General features: G+C 33.8%; 1 protein-coding gene across 5 annotated transcripts in view; it reads left to right on the top strand.

Annotated features, from left to right (window-relative positions):
- The first annotated feature begins 234 nt into the window (after window positions 1-234).
- Window positions 235-22973, top strand: part of LOC106462151 (NAD-dependent protein deacetylase sirtuin-2-like) — a 51312-nt gene continuing 28573 nt past the window's right edge. Inside the window, exons 1-6 of one of the 5 annotated variants that reach the window (XM_013922048.2) lie at window positions 235-253; window positions 10003-10048; window positions 18921-18958; window positions 21335-21368; window positions 21969-22091; window positions 22329-22370. In XM_013922048.2, the coding sequence (XP_013777502.1) occupies window positions 10033-10048; window positions 18921-18958; window positions 21335-21368; window positions 21969-22091; window positions 22329-22370 (253 nt within the window). In that variant the 5' untranslated portion in view covers window positions 235-253; window positions 10003-10032. The other 4 variants (XM_013922047.2, XM_013922045.2, XM_013922050.2 and 1 more) reach the window with 4 other exon arrangements.

Raw genomic sequence — 22973 nt, 5'->3', positions numbered from 1 at the left:
AGGACTTGTGTCGCTAAAGTTTCGTTGGAACGAATTTACGGAAAATTAATTAACGAAGAACGGAGACGTAACAATATTTAAACTGGTACAAATAAATATTTTCGCTAAACCATGTGATGGATTGACTTACTCTCAATCGAGTGTTTTGTTTAAATTTCAGTAGTTAAATTTCCGTCTTTTTCATGGCATCACGTTTTCTTATCGCTACAATTTTTCGATAGCACGTGAGTGGAAACACTTTACGTACATTTTGGTACGTACACTTAGCTGAGGCTATTGATAAACAGGTGACGAAAGTTAATAAACGTAAATCAAGAGCCAGAAATCTGAGGCTAAATTATAATCTGGTTCATATTTATAGCGATGTAGGGCGTTGCCAACACTTACGCTTCACATTGACTTTGACGTGGTACTATAGCCCTTTCTTTTTAGCATGTGAATGTAACATTTAAATACGTATTGCTATAAGTATAATTTGTAACTTATGAAGTTGAAACTTAGGTACAGGAAAAATTATATCTTTTATTAATGTATTGTTTAATTAAACAGGCTATACGACATTGGATTATCATTTGTCAATGCTTCGGTATAACAAGTCGGATTAAAAATTTTTTTTGATAATTTACAGCCTTTTTGCAAGTGCTTTGTAATTGTTATACATTTTTAGATTTAAACTATCTTGAACTTTAACTTTAAAGTATTGGGCCATTAGTGTTACTTGTATATAAATTATTGGAACTTTCATACTTCAAGATCTGTAAGTGGAAGTTAGACATTGGCTTGTAATTTGTAAAACTGTTATAATTTTTGTGAGAGGGAGAAAATAGCACTACTAGTAATATCAAGGGACATTTTTTGTTTTTTTAGTGTGTGTAGAAGTGAATGATGTTGAAAATATTAATTGAAAAAGCTGTTTAAAGGATCAGAGAATTATATCAGAGATTAATAGAAATAAATGTGTGGCCCTTTTGGTCGTGCCCACCTTAGGCTAGATGCAGGAATATATTGCTAGGTAGGATCTAAGGCTTAATTGAAATATTGTCAATAGTATTAGTAAATATAAAATAATTGGTGGGCATCGGGGCTGTTGGATAGTTGTTATGGAAAGGGTGAATTGTACATTAAATATAATATAGCAGTGAAGAAATTGGCGAGACTTGAAATAAACAAATGAGTAAGATGTCTAAGTCAAAGAAGATATTGGAAGCAAAATGTCTAGAGCACATCAAGTTAATATTTTAAAAGATAAATGTGCCATTTATAAAGATATAAATATAATAGATTAAAGAATAAGCTTTATTTATGTTGTTCTAATGTCTCACGCTGTTAGAGAATTTATAATTATATAGTTGAGTGTTACAGTTAATTGTTCAGAAGTTCCATTGTATGGATGATTTCAGGGACAAGAAAAGAGAGAATATGATATAGTGGAAATTGCTGAAACTTGGTTACATTTGGAGAATGGTGGCAATAGGAATTATTTTGAAATTTCAAGTTACAAGTTATTTTATAGTGACAGAGTTTTAGAAAAAGGGTTTGGGAAGGTGGCTCTCTATAACACAACTTATGGACAACAACAAACCATTTACTCATTCAAGGCTGCCCTTGCACATCTATCTTTCAGAAAATTTTAATCAACCTTTTATTTTCATGAAATTAAATTTATTTTCATTCAAGAAGTGAATTTCATGAAATTCTCCTCTTAAGCTCTTATAAAGTACTGAAGTCCACTACTGCCAAAGATAACCCATTCCATAAGTCAGTAATTCTATTTAAAAAAAAACTTACTTGGAGCTAGCTTGTCTTTTACAAGTTTTAAACTTGTCTCCTGTTGTCCCAGTTTCTTCAGAATATAGAACAAAGAAATCATAGGCATCTAGTTAGGCATGTAGATAGAATAGTATGTGGTGTAAATAGGAGCAAAAGAATACACTTATGCTATCCAGAAGCAGGGGTGCAGGATATGACTGATAGAACCAGAGAGATGGTTAAGGGTGCTAGTAGCAATGCACTTTTTGTGGTACATGTTGGGGCTAATGATGCAAGGAAAGATGGATCTTAGTAACTTATTTATAAGTATTAAACATTGATAAGGGCAATGAAAGAAAGGGGTCATAGCTTGATTTTGTTAGGAATATTATCAAGAATAAATTGTGGGGATTAGATACTAAGTAGGTCACTAGGATTGAATGCCAGGCTAAGATCAATATGTAGAGATGAGCAAATGGGCTGGTTGGATTTGTGGGTTAGTTTTAATGGGAAAGTTAATATTTTTGGAATGGATGGCTTACACTTAAACAAGGCAGGGGCTAGCATGTTAGTAAAGGTTATTAACTCAGCTGTAGTGGTAGATTTAAACTAGGGCTAGACACAGGTGAGGGCTATGATATTAGTAAAATAGAAAATATAATTGATAGAAAAACATCTACAACATGCATAAAACATGAACATATTTTAAAATATATGATTAATTGTTACTATTGTAATGCTAGTTATATTAAATATAAAATTGATGAGTCCAAAACAGTTGTGAAAACTGAGGATTTGGATATTATGGGTATCACTGAGACTTGATTCGATTTGAACAATTTTGATGAGAGAGATTTTTTTAAATACCAGACTACAGATTATTTACTAGAGATAGAGTATTGAAAAAAAAGGGGAGGAATAGCTTTATATGTGAGGAGTGAATTGCATCCTGTTGAGGTAGAGCATACTAAAGAAAATAGCACTGAGGTTGAGTCAGTTTGTGTTAGTGGATATATAGGGGAAAAGTCTTGTAATTGGAATTTATTATAGACCACCAGGTCAAAATGTAGAAGTTAATGATCAGAATGGTAGCTTAAAAAGATGTTATTATGGGAGATTTTAATTTCAGGGGTATTGATTGGGAAAATTTTGAGTCTGACAGTGAAGGGGATAGGTTTTTAGAAATTGTTCAGGACACTTTTATACACCAACTAGTGATGGAACCTACAAGAGATAAAGCTATATCACCTTTAATATTAGCAACCGATGTGAATATGATAGATAGATAGAGTAGTGGTTGGTGACCATTTAAGTACAAGTGACCATTGCACTATTAGGTGTGGGATTTTACTATATGTAGAATTGAAGAAGAACAGTACCCTGATTCCAAATTTCAGGAAAGCCAATTTTGATAGAATGAGACATGATCTGGCTTTTGTAGATTGAACTAAAGAGTAGAGAGAGGACCATGAACATATGCGGGAAGCATTTAGGGAAAAATTGATATGCATACAGAACATACATATTCCCTACAGAAAAAAAGGGCAATGGAGCTGAATAAACCAGTATGGTTTAGTAAAGGTTTGAGAGATCATATTAGGGATAAACATAATACATTCAAGAAATTTAAATTTACTGGAAATAATAAGGACTTGGAGAACTATAGGAGATCAAGAGAGCTGATTAAAAAGGAAGTTAAGAGGGCAAAAACTGTATATGAAAGAGGGTTGGCTGAGAAAGTTAAGGAATTCTTTAGGTATATGATGGTTAAGCAAAATGTTAGGATGGGGATTGGGCCTCTTAAAAATGATAGTGGGGATCTGATATCAGAAGATTATGAGATGGTAAACTTATTGAATTATGTGTTCTCTTCAGTTTTTAAGAAGGAAGATACAAGTATTATGCCTCAACCAGAGCACTTAATTTATGAGGAAAATATTGATGTAAAAGATATCATTTTAAGTTCTGAAATTGTAAAAGAAAAGTTGTGAAACCTAAAAATTGGTAAATCAGCTGGACCTGACAAATTTTATCCTATAGTTTTAAAGGAACTTAAAGATTTTATTTGTGAACTGCAAACTAATATTTTTTTTGGGTCATTGAGTAGTGGAAGAGTATTAGAAGATTGGAAGTTGACTAATGTTAGTCCAATATTTAAAGGTGATAAACATTGTCCAGGCAATTATAGGCCAGTTAGTCTTGCATCAGTAGTTGGAAAGGTTTTGGAGAGTGTGATTAAAAATGCAATGCAGAGTCACTTAAAACAGTTTGATATAATGTCAAAGAGCCAGCATGAGTTCACTAGAGGAAAGTCTTGTTTAATAAATCTTCTGACATTCTTCAAGGATGTTACTGCAAATGTTGATGAAGGAAGTACTGTGGATTTGGTTTACCTTGATTTTCAGAAATTGTTTGATAAGGTGCCTCACAAAAGACTTGTTACAAAAATTAAATCTGTGTGTGTGTGTGAGGGAAATGTTATTAAATTGGATAGAAAATTGGCCGGAGAGTAGAAAGCAGAGAGTAGTAATAAATGGAGTAAGATCTGACTGGATCACAGTCACAAGTGGTGTGTCTTAGGGCTCTATGTTGGGTCCTCTGCTGTTTGTGATTTATATTAATGATATTGACTCTGGAACGATTAATAAAGTTTTGAAGTTTCCAGATGACATTAATATTTTTGGGGTGGCTAACTGCATCTAAGATGCTGCAGAATGGTTAGAAGATGCTCCAGTGGTGGAGAGAGCTGCAGCTGTTTGGGAGAATATAGAGAAGTATGTCATAGGTGTCCAGAATGGACAAAAGTTATAGATTCCTAAAATTCAGAGTTATACTACCATTCAGAGCAGCACAAGAGACCCATTTCTAACAGCCAAGCTCCAGTTCTTTGGTATACAAGCAAAAATGCTCCTGCAATTTTTAATCAAATACCAGACTGATGCCCCAATGGCTGTGTTTGTGGTGGAAGACCTTAAAGAAGACTGTCGTGGGCAAGCTTGTTAGAAAAAAAGGTACTGGAAGAAGCAAGTTCATTGATCTTGAGAATAAAGAAAATCTCCCGACTCCTAAGTGGTTTGAAGTTGGTTTTGCTCTCAAAGCCATAATTGACAAACTTTCAAAACAAAAGGTGTTGCTGCTTCAGTTACTAGAGTTTTTCACAGAGTGCAAAATGTTCCTGAAAGCTCTGACAGCAAATATAGTGGAGAGGTGCTCACTTAAATACCCAGTAGCAAGGTATCTAAATTCGTTGGACCTCATATTTATGATGCTTCACCCATAGAAGGCTGCTAAAAATTTTGAAAAGCTGCTGGGAAATTTAATGTGATGTTGTAGACTGAAAGCACAATAATGTAATGATGTTAAACATCAGTTCATGGATTTCCAAATAGAAGCAACCATGTACCAAAAAAAAAATAATTTGAAAGCCTCTACACTGAAGAGCAGAGGCTAGACACATTTTACTCTGAGTTCTTAGTTGAAAAGCAAAGCTACTCCCTTCTGTAGCAAACAATAAATATTATATTTATATGGTCACGTGGGCAATTGGAGATTGAGAGAAAGTATATATAGTATATGATAGCTTGAAGCTGATAGGGAGAGATGTCCATGAGATACCCATTATAAAGGAGATGCTTGAATCATGTAGGTTCTCAAGGCACAGGTACTCTGTTCACCTCAATGACGAGAAGAAAGCAACTGCTGCTGAAAACGGAAAGAATCAAATGACATTAGAGTTAAATGAAAACATCAAGAAAGAGAAACAACTTGAAACAGAGGCAAATAAGTTACGAGACAAAGCAGATGTTCTTTCACAGCAAGCAGACAAGAAAAAAAAAAAAGAGTGGAATCTCATCATGGAAACAAATGCATTAAGAGATGCAGGCAAGAAAAGGCAGAAAGAACTTGAAGATGCCCAAAAATAAATTGAAGTTTTAAAAGTTTTTAAAAAAGTTGAAATCACTGCAATATTGAGTGCTTGTCTTGAATCGTTATGATTTGTTTATGAGTATTTCATTAAATATTTTAAAATTAATTTTGAAATGTATTTTATATAAAACCAATAAAAGAAACAAATAAAGGGTGGGGGGGGGGGAATGAATGGCTATAAGGGGAAATGGGAGGCTGTTATATATAATTATATTTTTATCCACAATTTGGTCAGGGAAAAGTCAAGGAATTCTGAAGTTCCACAGATGTGGCAACCCTGACAGTACAGGAAAATTAATTCATTTTTTGCAGTTCCTAAAAATTTCATATGGATATCAACATTGATCCATCAGTCTGTGTATGTACAGAACAGTCGGTATGAGAAAAAACTTATTAAGAAAAACAATGTTTCTTTTTGTGAATGAAATTTCACAAGAAAAATGGACTTCCTCCATCTTTTGATTGAAAGAAGTATTTCAAATTTAGGAATCTGAATGGATAAGATGCATAAAGAGAGGAACGGGCTTGAGTAAACATTTGTTGTTTGGTTTATTTTATTTTATTTTCATGTTGGTATTATATACATGCATGAATTTATTGTATGATGTCAAATAAATTAATTTGAATTGAATATCTCCCCATTTTACATTTCTTACAGAAATGACAACTTTCAAAAGGTACTCATTTCCTTAGTAGTCTTTCTTTGTGCTCAGTGAAATGACAGGATATGGCAACATCCAGTGGAAATAATTCCAGCAGCTACTTAGTGAAATTGAGTACTCTGATGTGCTGGATGCACTTGTTGCATCAAAAACCAAATATTTCTGCCAACAATGCATTGCATTTAGTCTCCTTTGCTTTAAACGAAACATTATGTAATTTTTGTTATTGAAATAACACATGGAATGACGAAAGATGGTTATAAATGGCCCACTAGACAATCGTATTGCATTTACACTATGATCCAAAGGATTGGGTTGACTGCACATTTTATATTTATTCATGTGTGTTTTTAGGAAAAGTACTGTTGAGTTGTTTCAACAGACATCTGCTAGTAGATTAATAATATAAATCCATCTTGTAGGACTAGCTTTTACCAAAAAATTAATAATTTAAATCCAGAGATTGGGGCTAGTCATAGCCAAGAAATGAACAATTTCAACCCAGATAGTGGGGCTAGTCACAGCTAATAATATAAACCTACATATTGGAACTGGCTATGGTCAATAAATTAATGATATAATTATTATTAATAACTTGTCACCAATACCATGAAACTAGTCTTTCATGATAATTAATTAACTGAATTAAAATGTGTTATACCAACATTATATCACATTATAAATATAAGTTTTCATGAACTGTGCTGGTTGCAGCAAACAAAATGTATCCCCCATGCCCATGGTTCAGTTTAAGCTAACAGTTATATACAAACATAATAAATTGTCTAGACCAGTGTTTCTCAAACTGTTGTACACCAGAGGGGCTGTGAGTCATGTCTCAAATTTCATTAAAATGTTTTTAAGAATGTGATTTATAGAATGAAAAATATTTGTAATAAATTTGAATTCATACGAACTAAAGCATTTAATTTTGGAAAACAGCTTTTCATGTACATGGAATCTTTTTTCTAAATATAAACGTACGTTTGGGGGTCCACCAAAAAGTTTTAAAAGGGGTCCTCAGGTTACTAAAGTTTGAGAACTGTTGATCTGGATTGCAAATGTAGTATTAATTTTATGCATGAACAAACAGGAATTAGTGAAATATAATTAAAAATGTTTATGAAAATTTCATACTAAAAATAAAATAAATAAATAAAATAATTTCTTTTAAGGTTGTATATAGTATTACTACTAGTAGTGTATAGCCATAGATAATTTAGTTTGAGATGATAACACCATAAAATATATAATTTTGAACTCAATGAATGGGCATAGGAATTAGTTTTATTTAAGCATCCTGCTCACATGAACTGCTATAACTCGCTAGCGTGTATTGTCTTAGACTATAACTGTTTCCAGTAACTGTTGAATATATATTTTTTTCCCTTTGGCAGCTTCATTGGAAGTGTCTAGTTTTCTTCTCTTTATCTCCTAGTGTCTGTTGGTTTCCAAGAAAAGCTGCAAGTATTTGCTGCATCATATTGAATTTAATATGAGATTACACACTATCAACCACAACAAGTTTTATCCATAATCACACAAGTTTGCAAACCTTTTAAGGCACATATGTCACTTACAATGTAAACTGAAAGCTGAATCAACTGTAAACAATAGCAATGAAAAATACATTCAGTAGTCTAAATGAAAAATTATGTCTCTAACCTATGAGAAGTGGAATTTTGTATAATGAAAAATTGGTAAGTTAGGGATTGCTCATGTCAGTTTTCAGGATGGAGGGATATGTGGACATCCTGAATTTCTTGTCTGTTCAGTACAAAATCCTAGATATTTGAAGATGCTAGAAGTTCTAGTTTGATTATCTGTACAGAGATTGAGTGTACATTATATTAAAATAAATTGGGAGCCTCATCCTTCTAATTCATGTTGCCACATACAATCATACTCTGTCTTATGTCCCTATATCTTCACAACATCCCTTTTGTGATATTTACATTGAATAATTATCCATCATAAAGATTTCCTTTTCAAAGCACACCATTTTTTTGGACAGTTTTACATAATTCATCTGTGTGAGGACAACAGTTTCTCAGTGCCTGTTTAACAGTCTGATCACTCCCTAGGCACAACATCTGGTGACTTTGCCAGCAAGTTTCATATGGAATAGCACGAATATGCATTTTAATAACTGATAGATGTCCACATACCCCAAAAAAAGATATGCAACAGTCAAAAAAGGGATACCCATCTGGAGGAATTGATACATGTTGTGGATACCGCAATTGCTTCCAACGGTATTTCGAAATTACAGTTGCATACTTCAAGTAGTTAGAGGTTCAGATAACCATGTAAACTTCAACAAGATCAGCTCTCATCCTTCTTGGTCAAAGAGGTTAAGAATTCTTAACCTATTGTTATAACATGCAGAAGGTTGAATACGTTATAGTAAAATAATTTAAAATATAAAATTGTGGTGGAACTACAAGAACTACATTATGACATTGTTTGGTGTTTCATAGGTAGTGCTATGTCACCAAAAATTGATCACTTTTGAGGATATGTAACAGCCTTCTCTGATGCAAAATAATCATACAACTAGATCATAGAAATATGTCTAGGTTAGGGATTTAGAATTATGAAGATGGATATATCCTTTGTACTTAATTACATTGTAAAACAATAGAATTTGGATGAACTTGGGGTACCAGATTAAGAGCTGGACAAGTAACTTGACTAATTCATATAATTGATTACCTATGAGCATTGATTAGTTTCAGGTAAAATAATCAGTCAAAATTATGATTAAACCAATTAATGTCATGAAAATAATTAACTAATTGAAATCAGTGTTTCTGATTATTATTATATTCATTTATTACAATTATCCAAGTAATTGAAATATTGCTATTAAAATTTGTCATTACCATTTTTTGATGAATTCAGGTCTGTTCAGCTTAATCAGTTAGTGTCATGATTCACAAAAATATATCAACAAATTAAAATTAGTATTTGCGATATTAGTATTTTAGATTATTTTAACTGTCAAAGCCTCATGTGAAAATAATTGATTGGTTGAATGTAAATAATAATGAGCCCAATAATTAATCTATTACAAATTCCTTTAATTGTCCAACTTTGGTGGTTAACAATAAGTCTAAAATGTCATCCCTCTCAGTTGGTTTTCCCTTATTACTTGACCCCATATAATATCCATCAGTGTGTTTAAAAGTAAAATCTTCCTAATTATTGTGATAGTATTCTTGATAGTAACAATCCTGATTTCCTGACATAATTTTTTATTCACCTCATTTGTTTAATCAGGTGGCCTGCAATTAAATACTTTCTACTTTTGAAACCCCTGATGGTAACAAAAAGTGGTTTTAACTAAGTGAGAAGTTGAGTAATAAAATGAGCATAATTCTTACTTCTTGCTAAACTTTTAAATTAGTTATTAGTTTAAATTTTCTTATACGTTTTTTATGTAGATAAATGGTGTCTTTTTTTGTTTAGTTTGGCTACTGTAGTTAATGAGGGAATGACTAAGATGGAACTGTAGCCATCTGGGTATCCAGATAAATGAGATGTGCAAGAGCACTTACCAAAACCTTTTAAACACAATCAGAATTTAAGAGTTTATTCATGTGTCCTTTATATTAAATAATTTTATTTAATAATATATAGATATATTCTTTGTTCTTTCTAGAAGCTTCAATTCCACTAACAAAAGCTAAAAATGGCTGAGGCCAGCGGTATGTATAGCTGCATTTTTCTTACTAATAACTGTTTTATAAATTTTTTTTATAATGTATTTTAATTAGTATTATTTTTTTACATGCTAAGTAAGAATTTAAATTTAGTATCAAACCAGATGTTTAAACTGATGGTGTCTTTGTGAAAAAATCAGATATCTTTTAAATGTGGTAGGAAAAATATTTATTTTCTCATACTTGTTTTAAATATTTACCTTAACTACTGTAAAAAATATAAGGCACTTTCAACTACAACTTCCCAAACATAATTTTCAAACGATCAAAATTCACTGTGATTAACACTTTGTTTTATCCCATATTTGGTATTAATCAAAGATTTTGTTAACTAGGGCCTCATTTGCAAGATTACCATGAACTTGGATAAGTCAGGGATATTCAGGAAAGGATAATGATTCAGGGAAATGTGAAAAATTATCTAGATATTTGTAAAAATCAGGGAATTAAAAAAAAAAAAGAGGATAAGAAATTGGGTAAAATTTGAAATAGCCCAAAATCTGGAAGGGTCAGGTTTATCTCAGAATCTGTGTGTGTGTGTGCACACAACCATGCTGCTTCGATGTAACAATTATTGGATACAGTCGAACATAATCTTGATTAGTCACAAATGATAGTTATCTCATTCTTATGATAATTTAGATCAAATGTTCAGATGAAACATTGTATTGTCTACTATCAAGTTGATATTGCCTTGTTTGAAGTTTTTATTTACATCTATAAAGTGGTTTCAATTAGGTAGAATTATATGGAAAAGTTAAAATATATATATATATATATGTGTGCATGATTGGAAAATCTGCAATTTTGCTTGAAAAAATCAGGAGAAAAAGTTTTTGAAAACTGTGTGGCTGTCCTGAAATAGTAAAAGTTAATATATCAAGAAAATGATTTTTTTTTTGTATTTTTAAGTGGTAAGGCATTCTTTGTGCAAGTGCCATTACCTGAATTTTCAACTATTACCAATTTCAGTTATAATTTTTCTTTATTTTTTTATCAACCTGAGAAAGTTGTGGTATTTTTCTGGTTACAATTTAGTTTACTGATCAGCCAACCACTGTTTTAGGACCCTACATAGCCTGGATTTAGAATAGAAAAGATCCAAATTGGCAGGAAGAAAATCAAAAAGACGTTTTGTGGTTGTGCTGACTAAGGAAAATGACTGAAGTCACTGTCATGCTCTTTGAACCAGTTTTGAGTAGTATTATAAAAATTACATAATTGGCAGAAACTAGGTATATTCTGAACATTACTCAATGTTCAAAAGGAATCATGGGGTTTAACCACCTTCTGAAAGAAGCTCAAACACTATTACATCACCTTGAGCAGCTTGTCAACACAATACAAACATGGTCAAGTTTACAACAAACTTTTTCTCTGTTGTCAATTTAGAAAAGTTTGAGATGTAATTTGTGACACCCCATCACAAATTTCTATTTCCTAAGTACCACTGAGCTGTGCTGTCTTCTTTGAAATATAATTTTTTTTCTACATGGACAAGCCTTATGAGTGAACAGTGATGGGAACAACAGTATAGCTCAGTGGTGGAGCACTGGCTTTGTTTGCCGGATGTTCTGTGTCCAATTCCCAGTCCTGGAGTATCTTTTCATTTATTGGTCTATTAATGTTAAATATTTTAATTCTGATATAGTCTTAACATTTCTCACACAAAGCTATCTCAATCTTCTTTCACCCCCCTAACCATTATTAAAACTTTTAATGCTCAGTGCACCAGTCTACATACTCAACAAATTTTACACTACTATTGAATATGTATATAGCATGTGATGTGACCACCCTATACCAGTAGTATTGTGCTCCCTATATTGGCACAGCTACCACCCTCTGATGCTCCTGCTCAATCCTCACTTTCTTGATTGGCACAGCATCATTTAGACATGTGTTTTCGCATGTAACTACTGTTTATGATTGTGCCTCATTGACATTTCAGTTTTTTTCAACAGTTTTTTTTACTTTGTTTGCATTCAGTTGTTTAATTTTTTTTTGCATTTGTTTATTTTTCTTGAATTACAAGGGAACTAAGAATGAATTTGCAATTCAATGTATCAACTACAGAAGTTCCCATTACAGTCAACAATGCTACTGGTATGACTACTCAGGTATCAGGTTCGACTTTATCTTTATTTCGCAAGGAGTTAGATTCATATGTTCGGCCAGTTATTTCTTCTCCTTTTCAACCTGACAGTGTTTCTAATCATGAATAAAATCAAGGAGAAGACTGTTTTGGATTCTCTTTTTCCGGCACCTTCTTGTTTTGGTCTGTCACACTCTACACCATTTTCAGGAGATCTCACCCTCCACTTTTACAGCTGGTTAATCAGGTATGTTGTATATTACTTTTCGCCTATCTCCTACGATGCCTCCTCATCCTTATTGGGTGAAATTCCATTTTCTGAATCCTCTTCACCCAACATAAGAGTTCATGCACAGCAATTCTTGAACCATCTACATTCAGGTGTTGGCACTCCCCCCCCCCCTGCCTGTTGGAACACCATGTTTTAGCATACAATTGCTCTTCAGATCCATATTTAGATTCTCAGCAACTGGATCCTCTCCTTCCTCTTTGAGGTTCGATTTCTGAGGCTACTTTTCATTTTAATCAGGCACAATTCTCAAGGATTTGCCTTTTCCTATTGTCTGTTATAAGACACCTATCTTCCTTCCATTTATTGTTGGAGGATTTTCACCGCTCCCCAGATTTTTTTCTGATGAACCCAGGTCCCTCCTTTGGTTCACTGTGGCTCGTTTATCGGCCTCTGCCCTTTCCCTTAATATCTGACTACTGTGCTGTTGGGACATGCTGGGGAGAGATGCATTACTTGTGGTGTGGATCTTCCCCATTCATTCCTGCGAGATAGCATCAGGCCCCTTTATTATGCAGTACTGTATTTGAAGATCTTCCAGAATCTTTGGAATCCAAGGTTAGTGTGGCTAGGTTGTATTCGTCTTTGTCTTCTTACACAATTGCCACACAGTTATCTCAACCTCCTGCTTCCTACCAGGAGGTGCCCATCCTTGTTTCCTGACCTCCTTCTTCCTCATTCAGACCTCTACTTTCCTCCCAGCATTCCTGACTCTACCCTTGTTTTTACTGCTTCTGGGCTGACTGAAGCCAACAGTATAGGCGACTTCCCAGTGGGGGCTAAATTGCACCACTTTTCTGCAGTGTGGGAGAATTTCATGATGGATCCATGAGTTCTGTCTGTAGGTCTCTGCCATCAGTTCCAGTCTCCATCTCCATGGAATCCTACATTTCTCAGTCGTATTTACTGAGGCAGTCCACAAACTGCTCTGCTAAGAAGCTATTGAACAGGTATGCCCCGTACAACTGGAGTTTTACTCCCTTCTCTTTGTAGTTCCCAAGAAGATGGGAGATTGGAGTCCTATCTCTCACTTGGTGGGTCTTTTCCTACATCATTCTTTGTGTACAAGATACTTATGATTTTTAACAAAATCTTACCAGTTTTTGAGAGAATACATTAAGAAATCTCAGAGTTATCACATGTATTGTTGTAACAATGAAATTTGGGATTCGATTTCTTCAAGTTGCACAAGTCCGAGGCAAAAGGGTTAATGGACACAATCCCCTCTGGGGTGATGCTGATACTGATTGGAGTGGTCATTCTTTGGAGTATTTACTTTCAGATCATAACCTTACTCTCTTCAATAGTTTTTTACCTATTTTCAGGCATTTAGTCAGTCTATTACTGCTATTGAACTCTCTATCTGTTCACCTTCACTTTTTTCTTGGGGGGGATGACAGTGACCACAAGGCAGACATAATTTTCCCATCGTTTTGCAGGAGATTGGCTGTGGTCGATGCCACCTGACTCCTATGCCACGTTGGAAATTGGAGCCGGCTGACTACTATCTATTAACAACTGCATGGAGGCAGTAATTGATTGTATTATTAAAGCAGCTGTTTATTCAATCTCCAAAACCTCGATGTTTCCCACGGTATACTCCTCCATGGTGGTCTCCTGCCTCATGGACGATCTGTATTCAGTGGGCATCCCACTTCCTCCTCCTTCTCATCTGGATTTACATCTTTTCACAAACACACATCCCTTCAGGGCTGGGGTGCGTGGGTCAGTCACCAGGAGGCTTCGGGTTGTTGGTCTGTAAAGGAAAGGTATTTGAATATCAAAGTCCTCGAGCTTCTTGTGGTTTGTCAGGCTTTGAATCACTTCCTTCCTTCCTTCTCGGATATACATCTTTTCACAAACACATCCCTTCAGGGCTGGGGGTCCATGGGCCAAACACCAGGAGGCTTCGGGTCATTGGTCTGTAGAGGAAAAAGTATTTGCATATCAAAGTCCTCGAGCCTCTTGTGGTCTGTCAGGCTTTGAATCACTTCCTTCCTCTCACCAGACATTGTGTGGTTATGATTCATTCTGACAATTCTACGGTGGTAGCACATACCAATCACCAAGGGGGTACCTGGTTGAGATTTCTATTTTTAAACGTTGGATCTACAATATTGGCCCACATGCACCACATTCATTGCGTGTCACTTTTTAGGTGCTTTCAATCTCATAGCATATCATCTTTCCCACCCCAATCAAATATATCCAACTGAGTGGTCTTTAGATTCCCTCACCTACCTGTGGCCTTGAAAACAGGGTTTTTCCCCACTTAGTTGCATTTGCTACATATCTCATATTTCGGTTCTTTCAGCCAGGTTTGGTAACAAAAATTCCATTATGTTAATCCTACTATCAGATTACTTCATCAGTGATCTCTCTCATCCATACCACTCTGTATCAAGTCCTTATGATTGCTCTTTATTAGTCAGCTCAACCGTGGTTTCCACAATTACAACAACTACAACTTTTCACTTCAGTACCTTTTCTTTTATCTCCTTCCCTTATTCATCAACCTCGGTCAGCGGTTTTACATCCAGCCATTTATGTCTTTCGTCTTCACGCCTGGCTTTTATCCTTAGTGAAGAGATCAGGTTTCTCTCATTGAGTAGCTTTTCTTTTAGCTCCTTCCATATGTCCTTCTTTAATGGAGGTCTATGAATCCAGGATTCGCTGCTGACTGACATATTGTGGTTCAAGTGGTGGAGTTTTTCACATGGCTTTTCAACCGGAGGTCTTCAGTCTCTTCGCTCTCAGGTTATCAGACTGCCTTATCCCATACCTTTTGATTTTCCATATACTGTAAAGTTTTTACTTTCCATATCAATGCATTCCTTCCGGATTCGTGATACCCCAAGACTGGAATATTAATGTGATCCCCCATTCCCTCATCACCTTACATTCGTTTGAACCACTTTCCTCGTGTTCCATATTTCATTTTCCCCTTAACATGTATTTGCTCTCCTCTTATCTTGTGGACTTCGAAGGTCTGATTTGTTTGCTATTGACATTTCACTTACACTTTACCACCCTACATATCTTCTTTGTCTGGATTGTTTCTTCCTCCCAAAGACTTTGGTGGCTAGGGAGAGTAACTCCTTCCTTTTTCTTATTTCCCTTCCTTCTATTTCTCATCTTTACTGTCATCCCAATCTGGATAGACTTTTGTGTCCGGTCCATACTCTTTGTTGTGATATTGCACACATGGCTTCCTTCCATGGTACCCATTCCTGACTATTTATCCCTTGGCAGTCTCCCTCTGTTTGGAATCTTTCCCCTTTTACTCTCACCAATTGGATTTGACTTTTGATTCGATTGGGTTACTCCTCCTTGTCTTCTTCCTCCCAGAATTTGTTATAGGTGTCTTCTCATCAGAATCGGTAAAGCATGGGTAAAGCAGAAGGGGAAAAGTGCCCATCCCTTTGTTGTGATATTGCACACATGGCTTCCTTCCATGGTACCCATTCCTGACTCTTTATCCCTAGGCAGTCTCTCTCTGTTTGGAATCTGTCCCCTTTTACTCTAATCAATTGGATTTGACTTTTGATTCGATTGGGTTACTCCTCCTTGTCTTCTTCCTCCCAGAATTTGTTCTAGGTGTCTTCTCGTCAGAATCGACTCCTCATATTTTCCCTCTCATCTTATTTTCATTGGCCATTGGAGAAAGTCCTACAGTCAGGGATATGAAATACACTTAATATGTTCTTCTCTTGTTATTTACACCATATTGTGGTTTCTTCTTCATCTGGTTTTCATCTTCCACCTGCGGCCATTCTTCAGCCTTCAGTGTGACTTTGACTGGTAAGTTTATATTCATATTTTTCTTTTCCTTTCTTTTCAAGGCCCCTTGCTTTATTCACTCAGTGTATGGATCCCACTCTGTGGCGAGTGGTGCCTGACCAGGTATTCTTCTACTTGAAATCTACAATGTACAGCCATGTTGACTCATGCTTTATCTTCAATGGCTTTGCAATGCTCAATATTAAGATGGGGTGTTCCACAAGATCACTTGTGGGTGAATAAACTTGCAATGCAATTGCTTCATAAACTTATCCATTCCAGACCATACCATACCATCCATGGACTGCATGGGTAAAGCAGAAGGGGAAAAGTGCCCATCCCTTGTATTGAATAAATCGATATGGTCTGCTCTTAAAAATAGGGTATTGTGGTCACTGTCTCAGGTGATAATGTTCCTCTGGACTCTCTACTGCATTCTCATCCCCTTCTGATGGAGTATGGGAGTTCTTACCACTTTCCACTTCCAAGCCATTTGGGTGATTGACCATGGAGGCACCCTCCTGAATGTGTTCCACACAAAGATGGCTATAACCATTTAATGCAAAATAGGGCAGTGGTGTTCTGTGGGTGTAGATGACGTGCTATCCTCCAATATGCAATATACACTAAAAAAAGAGTGAGACATCAAATTGTAGTTCACTTCTTTGATTGGAAGCCCTCATCTTACCCCTATGTGTATGTCGATACCCTGTGGCTGGGTTTTGGATTTAGAATAGAATCAATCAACATAGTCCTCACAAATGTTTGTGGTTGTCTATATTTTTCCCTTGATCCTACTCCTTCTGTATTGTGGGTCATAGCGGAGGTAAGGACGATTGTTTTGATTCTCTTTTTTTTTTGTTATCCCTCATTGTATCTTATTCCGAGGATGTTATTACTTTTCGGATGGTTCCGGTCAGTTTTGCTGTAGAGGGAGTTGATTTGTATTGCACAAAAATCCTTTTGATACTAGATGTCAGAACCTGGATCGATAGATCAAAGGTAACGTGTCATGCTTAGGAGTCAAAGTGGTTATAGATTTCCCCCCCAGTCTCTTGAACTTGAGGTGAAGATGGTATGATCCTCATCCTACCACCCATGTGGATGTCGGTTCCCAGTAGTTGACTTACCGAGTATGATCTATTGTGCTCTAGATACTCTACACCTAGGGGCACACCCATTGTTTTACCCACTTTTATACTTTGTGGGATTGAGTTACATATATATTTACATGGTTAAGATCACTATCCTGCCACAGTTTTCTCCCACTTGGGTGTGCTCATCTCTTTTTTTTCTACTTTTATGTACTATACAGTTCATGGGTGGGCAAAGAGTATATCTGGTTTAGAAGAGGTGCTGTTCCTCTCATCAGATCGTTAGATCTGGCTCTCAATTCCAGGGGTGTCCACTTTCAAGGGGGTACTTATGTCGTTCTCTCATGCTGATCCTACCACATAATCAATGTGAGGTTCTAGCAACTCTTGTGAGCAGAGGAAAATACCGTGTTGGAAGTTATAATTTTCCTATATCAAAAATGTATTTCCAATAAAGTGTGACGTGAGTATGTAACACTTCTGTTCATGGAGAATTGATGCATGATGATTTACATGAGAGACATATTGGAATCATTTGGTTCCGATAGGGGGAGCAGAAGGCTTGTGGCATGCTTAAAGAAAAAATTTGCATATAGAGGGCAGCACTGGATGAGAATAGCGGAGGGAAGTACCTGTCAGAAATACATTTTCAGTATAGGAAAATTATAACTTTCATTATTATATCTGTGCAGAGCAACATACTCTTTTTCAGTTGATTCTTCATTCTTTCTTTTTCTAAACACTTCTCAGTCAACATCCACTCCTTCATTTCTTGGCAGATTGACTTGAAATTTGGTATGGTTGTACCTTGGTCCAATATAGCCAGACATTTTTCATTTTTGTGGTTTAGGCCATTTTAATGATTTTATGAGGTCAAAGAACCCAAAAATATATATTTTGGGCTTTTACATAGTTAGATTTATAGCAATCAAGATTAAACGTGTCACAAGTATAAATTTTCATGCACCCAACATATTGTCATATACAAAAAAGTTGGATGTGTTCATTTTGAATAGTTTTTTTTTAAGGGGGGGGTCAAGGCTTACACAGAAAGCATAATTTTGGAATTTTTGGTCAATTAATGGTATTTTCACTAATTTATACAAGATTTGGTATAAAGATAAACAGGCTATTGTAATAATGCTTCTGTTTTTAAAAGTCTAAAAGACCCTGTTTTATAGAATAACTACATCTGATAAGTTTATTTTACATATTCAAAAAAGTAGAGTGTTCTGCAAAAGTATTTCATACATTTTCTGTATAGGTTAGTGATAAGTTAAACCATTACTCAGAACATGGGCTTGAAATATGTAGATAAATCATTTGCTTGGGTTTACACTTTTATTTTTCATATAAACCTCAGAAAATACTTTCACACATAAATGTATTAAAAAAGTGTAAAGTATAAATAATAAAGTGTATATAGCTGTTTAATTCTTTACTTTTGTTATGCATAGAGGATAAAACCTTAAAAAGTAAGTATCTACATTAACTAAAAATATAATAGTTTAAACAAAATTAAATTACTTTGTTAATTCTGCTATAGAAGTTTAACATTTTATTTGTGGATGTGTAATCTTATTTTATTCGCCATTACAGAAAGTGTTTTGACGAAAACAGATGAATGTTCTGATGATGTAAGTCAGTAAGTTGGTAACATTTATTATGTTCAGTCATAAGAATAAGTATGTATATGTAATAATTTATTTAAAGTGTGGTTGAAATGTTATAATACTTTACTAGATTTAGGTAAAATATTCTGTTCTCCTATTCTTTGACTTATTGTTTTGTTTAAATTCGTATCTAGTTTTACTAGAATGTAATGTAATAGGTTTGTAAAGATAAATAAAGCATGAGTAGGATTTATCTCAAAAACAGGCTTAGCCTGACACCTGAAATGGTTGTTTTTTTACAGCCCATGAAATTTTAATACTTCTGTGTAATTAGTCATATTAGTGTACATTGAACTAACCTATCATTATTTGCATACCTAGTTTGGTTGCTTAAACTCAAAAACAATATCTATATAGAAATATGTTGTATGTATATTTCTGGAAATATGTTGTGATCAAAATAATTTACAAAAGTTTAAATATTTGTCTGATATTAAGCTTTCATTCAACTATAAAAAAATAGAGTTTCTGAGGAAGATGCCAGGAAGTGTAATTATCCTCAGAGGTTGCATTTATACAGAATTCTGCATTATATAAGCGAGAAATTTTAATAAAACCCAAAACTAGCAGCGCTGCATTTTTAAAATACACATCTAACAATTCCTGCTGTTTTAAATTATCAACTGTTTTTTATGTAATGAAACATGAAAAATATTCCTCTCCTTTAAAAATCCTCTTCAAAAAAGAAGGGAAAAAAAAGTCATATGCATGTATCCAAAAGCCATAAGAGTTCATTAACAAGGAGTAAATTATCTTGTTTTTTAGGTCATGTTCCTTTCCTAGTTGAGAATTTAGTATTGTCTCCACAATAAAACTAATGTTATCTGATTACACTCTGGGTTTTCTTATTACTTATTTCATTTGTGTTTCAAACTTTGTGAGATAATATCTATCTGATAATTAAAACTTTTACATTATGGAATATATTAATGTTATTTTAACTTTGTTTGACTTTTATTTAGGCTACTTTAGGACTATGTGGTCAACATTGATTAATCTAAAATGATATATTATTGTAGTAGAAATCTCTCATTTGATGTAAAAAATTTTGGTTACATTGTTACACAGCTAACTTTTAGAAAGTTAGCATATATCATCATTGCAAAAATAGAATATTAGAGGGGCTGACATGGAGAAGTTAAACTGTGTTGTCAACACAATAATACTAAGTTATGTTAAGAAAAAGTTATAACTATCAAAAGTTTTATTTTATAAAATAAATTGAAATTATTCTAACATTTACGTTGTTTGACTTTAAATTTAGGCTATTTAGAGAACATCCAGATTCTAGATTTTTATTTTAGTTAAGTACTCATTTACCCAATGAACAAAATTAATAACGATTATTCCTTTCCATTGTGTATAAAGCATTTGAGTAAGTTAATATTTATGGATACAACACTTAAGCCTCCAACATTGTTGTAACCATGCATTTAAACATAAAATAATACTGAATTTTCTGGAATAGGGAGTCTGTAAAAGTGTACACAGTACTGTTGCAACAGGTGACTGTTAAATGAATAAATCTTTCGCTGTTTCTAAACATTCAATAATGCAAAAGCTTAACTTATAGCTTTAGAGATATCCAGTATCCCACTGTGCATGGATTTGATGTTTGAGTGTTAAGAGAAGACACTGTAGTTGTTGCATTACTGTTTTTGTGTTAACACTGTTATGTATCTGGTCATTTCTTAATTTCCGGTATAAATTCTTTTCGAGGAACTTCAGCGATACAAGTCCTTTCTTAATTAAAACTAATTTATTCTTTCTTGATACAACTTTGTAATACACAGAATTTCCACAGTCACTTTAAACTTAACCTTTATAACACACGCTGTAAATCGCAATTATTCACACACTTTACTTAGGGTGCCTACTGTTCGCTTGACTCAATTATTTATCTCTTCAATCTATCTATATTTCTTCTATCACTGGCTTTATTTGCTGGGCTTATATACTAAAAAAGAGGGCACCTGGCAAACACTAGGACATTCATGAGGTTCCTTGATAAGTCATGATCCTTCTAGAAACTCTAGCGCGCATGCTCTCAGAGTCAGTGACTTCTGCTATCGCAACAACACCATTTATCTGAAACAATATTACTTTGAAAATAATCATTTTGATACAGTATGTAAAAAAATCATTAAAGATGAAAATGCAGATTCTAAGAAAGCATCTTTTTAAAAATAACTTTTTTTTTAAGGCTAGCAATACTATGAATCTTGCAAAAAGAAAAATTATAAAAAATTATATATGTAAAATCCATGATGATGTTGGATTTGATTTGAGTTGTTAATATTTAATTTATTCTAATTAAAAATTCTTTATTGATTTTCTTAGGAATGTGGAAGCACAGAATCACCCAGATCAGTTAGTAAGTTCATAGATTTTTTTATTACTACTATTATTTTATAAAATTGCATCTTACTGTATTTTACACATAAATTACCTTCTGTGATGCATTTAAATGTACACATAGTCATATTCTAATTATTGTTTGAAATTCTTGTATATTGTTATATTATGATGCTCATTTTGAAATTTTATCTTGAATTATTTTTTTTCCATTGGTGTTAGTTTCTTTTAGACTTAAACCAAGAGAGCATAAAATAACAAAATGGTTTCTGGAGCTATAGGTTGTTTTGCCTATTGAATTTTAGTGAAGTAATGAAAATCAATATGATTAGTGGTTTCCTTTGCATCTTCCCTTCATCAGCTTTTGGTATTTAATACTGCAATATTTACTAATTTTAGTTTGTGTAGAAAATTAAAAGTTTTATAGGAGTTTTGAAAGTTCAACATGAAGGTGGCTTTATCTGCTATATACTTTGAAATCACTGCAAAATGATACTATGAGCATAATGATTGTTAAAATGACTGTAATGTGCTAAAATCTAGTTTTTTATTATTTAGTGAATAGAAATAATTTTAAAAGAACCAAAATTTAAATCTGAGTGGGGATTTTTTTCCATAGTGGATGTGCTCCAAGAACTGTTACTCAGTAAGTTAAGATTGGGAGATAGTGAAGAAAAACCTATTCAAGTTCTTGATGAAGTCAATTTTGATGGAGTAGTCAGGTACATGGCAAGTGATAAATGTGAGTCAAAAATCTCCATTTGTGTTTACTCTTATCTTTTATAATATATAATGCTGCATCACTTTCAAGACTTGCATGTTTTTATCTTATGAATAATTTTATTAATTTTTCAATTAATAGATTTTAACGAGATGTAGATGAAATTCTTTAATTGTAGACTTTTATAAAATTTGTTAGTTGTATGTATGTATGTATGTGTGTGTGTGTTTATATCATTGTTTTTTTTATGTTTTTCAGGTAAAAATATTATTGTTATGGTTGGAGCTGGAATTTCTACTTGTGAGTACATAGTTGCATGTTTATTTATCATTTGTTAATGCCAGAAATAATTTATATACTGTGAAAGCTTACATTTTAATACACGGGAACTTTATTGATTTCCAGGTGTCTTTCAATCATTTCTTTTATTTTACTGAATGAATATTTTGTAACCATGGAAGTAGGTATGCAAAGTCAGCCTTGAAGGACCAAATGGTCTCTTGTCCTTATAACTGTGCTACTTGTGTAAATACAGGCCATTTATTTGTACATGTCACATAATTAAGATACGATAACTTTTGTTTGTGCAGGTCACTTGTTTTAACTCTTTTTCCCTGGGACCAACCTCGTAACCATAACCTTGTTATAGTTTACATACTAATAACTTTTAATATTTTAAGTGTATCTTTACAAAATTTTGTAGACTTGTAGTAAACATTAGAAGCCTTTTGCACACAAAAAATCAGATTTTTTAATGAAGTATTTATACTTAAATTTGTCCGTGAAAATATTGATTCTTTTTTTTAACTTGTCTGAGTTCCAAGTGATTTTCATGTCAAAATTTAAAATACTTTTTGTCATACAAAAAATCTCAATTTTCCTTTGTGTAATCCCTAAAACCTC

The sequence above is a fragment of the Limulus polyphemus genome, unplaced genomic scaffold (genome assembly GCF_000517525.1).
Source record: "Limulus polyphemus unplaced genomic scaffold, Limulus_polyphemus-2.1.2 Scaffold1105, whole genome shotgun sequence".
In the NCBI taxonomy this organism is placed as follows: Eukaryota; Metazoa; Arthropoda; class Merostomata; order Xiphosura; family Limulidae; genus Limulus; species Limulus polyphemus.
The sequence above is the reverse complement of the archived record's forward strand: the minus strand, read 5'-3'. Positions and strand labels throughout refer to the sequence as shown.